The 7,811-nt window shown below is 43.1% G+C and overlaps 1 protein-coding gene across 26 annotated transcripts in view; it reads left to right on the forward strand.

The window, feature by feature from the left end:
- The first annotated feature begins 437 nt into the window (after positions 1-437).
- GPHN (gephyrin) overlaps positions 438-7,811 on the forward strand; it is a 280,408-nt gene continuing 273,034 nt past the window's right edge. For 25 of the 26 annotated variants that reach the window (XM_027894065.1, XM_027894070.1, XM_027894069.1 and 22 more), the window contains exon 1: positions 438-544. In XM_027894065.1, coding sequence (XP_027749866.1) covers positions 481-544 — 64 coding nt within the window. In that variant the 5' untranslated portion in view covers positions 438-480. Of the gene's footprint in view, positions 545-2,752; positions 2,818-7,811 lie in introns of all 26 variants that reach the window. The other variant, XM_027894067.1, reaches the window with a different exon arrangement.

Raw genomic sequence — 7,811 nt, forward strand, 5'->3', positions numbered from 1 at the left:
AGCTGCATCAGGTGAGGTTTAGATGGGACATCAGGAGGAATTTGTTCACAAAAAGGGCGATTAGATATTGGAATGGGCTGCCCAGGGAGGTGGTGGAGTCACCACCCCTGGAGGTGTTCAAGAAATGACTGGATGTGGCACGCAGTGCCATGGCGTAGTTGACAGAGTGGTCTTCAGTCGTAGGTTGACCTCGACGATCTCGGAGGTCTTTTCCAGCCTAGCTGATTCCATGATTCCATGCTAGCCAAAAGCGGGGATGATGACCATCCTTGCTGCTATCCGAGGAATGTGACTGTCAGCTCCGCGTACCCGCACGGCTGCTCTGGGGCCGGCGCTCTCGGCACTGGATTGGTGCTGCCTGCGCCGCGCGCGGATCTCGCGCTCCCCTCGCCCGCGCCGTAGTGCGCGCTGGCCCCGCCCCCGGCCCCGCCCCCTCTGCGCGCGCGCCGCTCCCCCCGGCAGTGCGGAGCTGCCGCGAACATGGCGACCGAGGGCATCATCCTCACCAACCACGACCACCAGATCCGCGTCGGCGTCCTCACAGGTACGGCCCGCGCCGGCCGCCGCGCCGGGGGCACACGAGGGGCGGCCGCGGGTCCGTGCGCGCCGCGGGCCGCCCTGCGGGGTGCCGCGCCGGCCGCCAGTCTCTCCCGTGGCGGCGCCGCCGCCGCCACCGCCGCGCAGGGAGCGCCGCTCCACCGTGCGCGGTGCCCGAGGCCCGGGGCCGGGGCCGGGGTCGGGGTCGGGGCCGGGGCCGGGGTCGGGGTCGGGGCGTGGGGGCGGCGCTCCAGCCGCCAGCGGCAGCGTGAGCGCGGGGCCGGGCGGCGCTGGGCAGCGCTGCCGCAGGCAGGCGGGCGGGCGGGCGGGCGCCGCAGCCCCGGGACTGCCCCGTGGTAACCGCGCCGAGGGGACGGGGAGGGCTGGTGGGCGAGTGCCGGAGGGGCTGGGACGGGCAGTGCTGCCTCCGAACGCGGCGTAGCCGTGAGTGCGAAAGCGCTGGAGAAGGGAACCCTTGGCCGGCGCCGGCTGCGGGCCGGCGGGTGCCGGGCCTGCCTTCTCCGGGCGGGAGGCGGCCTGAGCTCCCGGCCGCGGGAATACCCGAGCGCGGCACGCTCCGCACGACAGCCCCTTTGGGATAGCTCCTTCCCCTCCCCCTCTCTGGCCTTTTCTTTGGGCGGGGGGGATGTCTGTGTGCTCCCTGTTGGGAGGGAGAGGAAGGCATTTATGATGCTGCTGCTCACAGCGCACGGACGATCCTTTAATAACCCCCTGGCACATGACCCGCGGTGGCGGCACAGAGGGGCTCCCGGAGCCAGTAGGTGTGTTGCAGGCCGGGGGGTCTCTCTGGGGGGCCTTTGCGGGTATCTCGGTGCCCCGCAGCGCTCGGCGCTCCGGGGTGTGCGCCTTGCGCTTAGCAGCGGAACCCCGGGGGGTTGCGGGGTATCGGGGCGTAAATAGCGTTCCTGTGCAAGGAAGGGGCGAGAGATTTTAGCGAGATTTTTGGGCGTCAAGCTCAAAAGGTTCTACCGGGAGCCGGGGAAGCCATGAACATGACTGTTCATGGAAAGCAGCTCGCTTAGAAGTCGGAGGATGTTTAGAGTGAATAGGGGATACGTTCATGGGAGAGGAGGCCTGGATTTAACCCGGGAGTTGTCACCGCTGGCGGTGTTTAACCCGAGCGGCACATTCGGAACCGCCCGTGCCTGCGGGAGCCTCCGGCGCTGTTCCCTTGCCGGGTGCTGATCCCGCCACCGGGAGGGCGGCGGGTGCCGGAGGGATGGAGCCCTTCCCTCCTGTGCTTCCCTGAGAAGCGCTTGGCCGCAGGATGATTTTGACGGTAAACTGCTAGAAAACCACGGTATGATACAAGTGGGAATCCTTAGCGTTGATTTCAAATACCAGGCAGTCAGATCCTTAATAAGGGCAGAGTGGGTTGGACCAGATGCAAAAAAAGTCAGACGGGGGGGGGGGTTTATTCCCTTTGTTCCTGAAGGCTACGACGTGCGTGCCACTACCTACTACTGTAAAAGTTAAAATGAGAAGGGGGTACCTGCTAACAGAATGCTCTTTGCATTCTGTCATGTACATGTAGAACTTCATGTTCTGTAACTTGGATTATTATTTTCATTTGATCAATGAATTGTAATAATTTTCTCATGTAATTGTTCCCAGAATGCAATACCAGATACCTATGGTGTTATAATAATTTAAATAACGATTAAGTCTTGCAATAGATTCATATAATCTTTCAGAATATGTTGGGTTTTATTTTGTACTATAAATCCTGTTTGATCACTGTTAAACTCTTTCAACTTTTTACCGTAATTTGCAATTCCATTGAAAAGATCTTATGGCCTGATTTTAATTTTTTGTTTTTAAAGGAAAACCAAAAGGTATAACCAAACAGAACAGTTTCAGCTCTTTTACCCTTAATGTAATTGTTTTGAATTCCAGACAGAACATTTTTGCAGAGTTAGTTTGCTGTTTTGAAAGGGCTCACTTTGGTTTCTAACAATTTTCCTCGCCCCCTTTTTGTGTATGTTTTTAGACATGAAATAAAACTTTATATAAATATGTTACTTTAATAACAGACATTGGACTAACCTTAATTATTTTTCACACTGGCATTTCCTTTAACTCTGAAAGAGAATATTTGTACTTTGGAGGGTTTGGACCCCCTAGCTGTTTGTGCTTTTTCAGCTTTGGAAAGACAGCAAATTAAAAAATTAACTCTTCTGAATTTTTCTCATAGAAATGAACTAATAATTGCTTCTTGGCTGGTGTCTGGAGGAATAGGTGTGGAAATGGAAAGGTTAGGTATCCAAACTTTTTTTTTTTTTTTCATTTAGAATAGCTTAGTGATCAGAAATTAGATAAATAACATAACATGACTCTCTTTAGCTTTTCAAATTAAGATCATAGCCATATGTTTGTTTTCTTAGCAGTATATACTTGTGATCTGACCAGCACAGGCTTACAGATTTATATTCCTGTTGGACCTGGTATACACAGTTTAGAAAATAATAATTTCTGCACCTTATGGTCATATTCAGATGGAATTTAAATTTGCTTAGGAGTAACTCTGTTGAATTAATTTGAAGTAAATGTCTGTGTTTATTTTTAGATGAGGACATAAAAAATTGTTTGGGCACATTGTTAGTCTTGTCTGTTGTAGAGATTGATGCTCATGGCTCCAGAGCATATTAATACAGAGTGCTTAAAATTTGCCATGTAGCTTAGTTTCATTGCATTAAGTTTTGTTTTGAGTAAGTTATTATATTTCTTTGTGGTTGATAGACCTCTGTGTTTATGTGTGTATTGCTAGTTTTCATCTAGAAACAAACGTATACTTTTTTCACTTGTGACAAATTAGGACAGTACAAGGGACTAGAGAAGTAGAAATTTTGTTTATCGTTTACCCAAAGTAACTTACTGTGCTCAAATGCAAAATTATGTAGAATGTAGCACCTTGGGCTTTTTTACAAATATTGCTTGTTAACTCCTCTTATATCCAAACTGTCAAGGTCTCTTAATTAAGAGTCAATGATAAGAATAGAGTCCATAATTAGGACATTTTTCTCAACGTGAATTAACTGTCTTCCTGAAATCAGGAAAAGTACTTTTAGTGTATACAGCATCTATGGATTTGCAAATGTCATTCATATTTATTTTTTAGTTGCTATACAGAAAGTTGTAGAGTTAAGCTTCTTTACTGAAACAGTAAAACATCAAAATGACAGATTGCAAAACTGTGAAACTTGTAAACTAGAGGGTTATGTCTTATGTGAATAGGAAGTCTCACTAGTTTATGGGTAGAAAATTGAGTTCTAATATTTGCGTGTTATTGTTTTAAGAAGTTTTGCAATTTGTGAAAAGAGTGCAACTATGGAACTGTCATACTCAGCCGCAGTGTTTAATGAAGTGTTCAAATTAAAGATACTGCTCACTTAGGTTCCAAACCTTGGTCTTCTGTATCCTACCTTTGGTATGTAGTGCAGGCACGTGAGCAAATAATAGAGCTTCAGTGTTATGTTGTCATGCTGTTACCCTTTTGGTAAAATACATTTTAAAAGGCCTATGGCGCTAAATGTCAGATTATGAGATTTTTGTGATGGAGTAACAGAGTTGGGCTAACAGTGGCCAAAGCTTTGTCATTGACGTGTTCCTGCTATTTTCTTTTAAAAAAGAAGCACACACAGAGTAACAAGAAATGTGGGCTAGATAAACAGATGAAAAGGAGGAGAGATGTCTGCATTTATGGTAAAGGTTGTATTATATGTATGCTCTGTATGCACTGTTGTGCACTAGTGCTTCCTTAGTAAAATACAAATCTAAGTTATTCTGATTGCCCCTTACAAGGTTTTCATGTTTGGAATATCTCGAACAGAACAGTTGTTAATCAGTTACCAGTGGTGTCAGGTTATTGAACCTGGATTAGTAAGTAAAGAATTTTGTAATGCTGAGATTGGCTAGAAAAGGGGAGAAAAGGTTCTGTGCCCAGAGTTGAATCAATATTAGGTCCACCTTCACTGGTGGTGACATTGGTAAAAGTTGCATAATCTGTGACCTTTCTTGTTTTGAGAGACTGAAGCAGACCCTTGACTGGAACTGTCCAGAGAGATCCAAATCATGTTCCGTCTCCACTAGCCTGATGGAAAAAAACATACTTTGTTTCTCTCTGGTTGCTCTTATTTTGTCTTTGTTTTTCCTCTCCATCCCCATTTTCATCTTATTTACCCCTCTTCTTGTTTTCTTTCCGGTAAGCATCTAACATAGCAGGTCAAAACTTGAGGTTTTGTTACATGTTTGGTTTTTATTTTTCTTGCCGCCTTCCCCCGCCCCCCCCCGGATATTCCTAGTAAAAATTTGTCAAATTTTGAGTTGGCTAATAACGCTTCATTCAGTTTGTCTGCCTTTGAGGCAGGTCTGTGAGAAGGAGTAATCACCAGAGACAGACAGCATTTTCTGTCTTTGCTCTTCATTTTGTATTATTTTTTGCTTGTTTAGGAAAGCCTCTCAGACTAAGGTTTTTTTCTTTTTCCGGGATACTTTTAGTCTGTTTAATATTACTTTAACAGTAGTAAAGCCTTTCATCTTTGATTGTAAAAATATTTTATAAAGGGAGTAAGGGGTTTTGGCAAAATGCAGCCCTTCACTAATGGTTTCTTCTTAAGGTATATTGTTCTTCCTTTCTTCCTCAATGTAAAGATTAGAATATTTTGAGTGGTAGCTCTTGCCACAGACCTAGACAATAAAGCAAATGTTTCTGAATGTGGAACTTCAGACCTTGTTTGTTCTCTTAACACTGCAGTGTGAAAGATGACACGGGTCTGAGACCGCGTAGCTTGTTGAAATGACAGTGTGGACATTGTGTCTGAATGTATCACTTTGAAGCAAACTCCCTTCTCAGATGGTGAGGGTGTTGTCTACGTGACAACCTTATCCAAAGAAGTTGCCTGGGCAGATTTGAAGTTCACTGATAAGAATGTTTTGTAGACATTATCTTTGAGAAACGTGATGAACAATGTACTGAGAGTGCCACTCTATGTTGGCCAGACTGTTTTAGAAATATATTGCTGTCTGTTTTCTAACTAATAAGCTGTATGCCCATCTCCTATTTTATGAGGTGCATTCTCATGACTTTCCTCTAAGACTCTTTATTAATAACATGCAAGTTGCAAGATCTTTTCTCGGTGGTGGTAGTCATGTTTTGGATGTGCATTGGAATTTGTGGTAAACTTCCTTATAGAGGTGCGTGTGGGAGGGTGAGGACTGACAGGTTTGCTGGGACATACTGTCGAATTGTCTAAATCTAAGTTGCTTAGTTTTTTGCTTGTGATCTGACTTTCTCTCCAAAATCATGCCTTGTTGGGCACTCATCTTCAAAACAGATTAAAGGCAGCAGCTTTTCCTGGAAGCCTTAGTTTCCTTCCAAAATCTTAGTTCAGCAAGAAAATTCTGGACACAGAGAAGTGCTGCGCTTCCATTAAGAGTAAAATGTTCTGGATTTGGAGCAACACTGATCTTCATCTTTCTCAGCTATAAGGCTGTCACAATGTTGAGTTTGTCCATAGACACTAGGAGATCTCCCCCTCTTTGCCGTTTGTAGCCATAGGTCTTCACAAAAGCATTTTTTTTCTAATTTTTGATATGGCTATGATAATAAGCTTTAATGTCTCATGAATGTGATCCAGTAAAATTGCCCAGTTTCCATTTTATAGTTTATCTGTGCTTTACCTTTTAATCTAAAAGAGGAAGAAAATCCTGGCTTTTCCCCCTGTTTTTTTAATGTGCAGTGTGGAACAAAAATAAATGGCTGAAATCCCACTGATACAGCAAACTCTTGTCCTTACTGTTTAGTTTGCTTGCTACAATATTGTTTCTTTTGAATGGGAAGAAATGGAAACAATGAAATTAAAAGCATCTAAAGCAAGAGGTTTAAACATCCCTGTATAGTTGGGAAATAATTAATTCCTACTTATGTAAGAAATGACAATTAATTTGGAGGTTTATGTGTTTTTATAGAACAGGGGTAAGAAGTCTTGTATACTCAGTGTTTCTTGATTTGGACTTGACTTATCCAAATACAGTTGAAAGACTTCCATCTTCACCCACGCTCCATGTCTGTAGTTCATATTTAGCAGCACAGAGCATACCCGTTACATTATGTTTTCATTTAGTTTTCTAGGTTTATATTTGTCTCCTTTTCTGGTACTGCAGGAAAACTTAATGTTATTTACCTTAAAAGTTAGTGATTGTGAATTTTGTGAGAATTGGCTTAAGTCTGGGATTACCTCTAGTTGGTCTGCTGGCCTTGTTAGGTGGACAGTAACAGAATATGTGATCATCAGGCAATGTTTTGGAGAGTCTAGCCTACAAAAGTCTGATGTGCAGACACAGTATTCCACCTTTAATGTTGATTTAGTCCTATCTGTCTGTTTGGTTGGTTTTTTTCAAGTAAGAGAGTAGTGTATCTTTGTTGAGAGGAACTTTTATATTATATTAGGATTTCACCCACAGCTTTTCTGAAATTTTATTACACTTTGAAAAGCAAAAAAGTTTGCTGTGCAGTGCCTTTGTGAAGTAAAAGTTAAGATTTTAACTTTGCTTTATTTTTAACAGCTAAAAAAGTTCATTTTCAGTATGTGGGAAAACCTATTTTCTTGTTCTGATGGTTGAAACAGTTCTGCTGAGAGGGTTTAATTTTTTTTTGGTAGATTAGCAAGTATAGATTTTGTTGTGTGCAATTTATGAGATTGTTATGCAACAGGAGGACATGATTAATAAAAATGAGAACAAATGTTAGTTCTTGTTAAATATTTATAAGGTCTTGAAATGTGGATTAGGTAAAAGAAATAATTTACGTTCTGTTCCTATATGTAGATGTAGTATACAACTCTTTATTGCTTAAATTGAAATGGTTTTTTATTAGTAATGTTGCGTATGACAGAAGTCTTCTTGAAAGTTTAGCAGAATGCCTGTAAAAACTGTCCTTGGAAAATTGGAGGGTAATAATCATAAAGGAACTGATAAGGTAGCAGCCTTTTTCCTGTGAAATGTTTTTAATTAGTTAAAAAGTAGCACAGCCTTTCAGGTTTGTGGTTGTTTGTGGTATTGATTTTGTTGTTGTTGTTGTTTGGTTTTTTTTTGGTTAAATCTCAAGAAAAATAATTGAGAAAAATAAGTTAACATTTAGAAGGAAAGGCAATTGCATGAAAAAGTGCTTGGGAAAAATAGACTTAATTAGGCAGTTATCTTAGAAAATCTCATTTTGCAAGTAAGAGATTTGTACGTGATGTTTTGTTTACTTG

Source organism: Empidonax traillii, unplaced genomic scaffold (genome assembly GCF_003031625.1).
Source record: "Empidonax traillii isolate 1590-97213 ecotype Southwest subspecies unplaced genomic scaffold, ASM303162v1 scaffold415:size763157, whole genome shotgun sequence".
Lineage (NCBI taxonomy): Eukaryota > Metazoa > Chordata > Aves > Passeriformes > Tyrannidae > Empidonax > Empidonax traillii.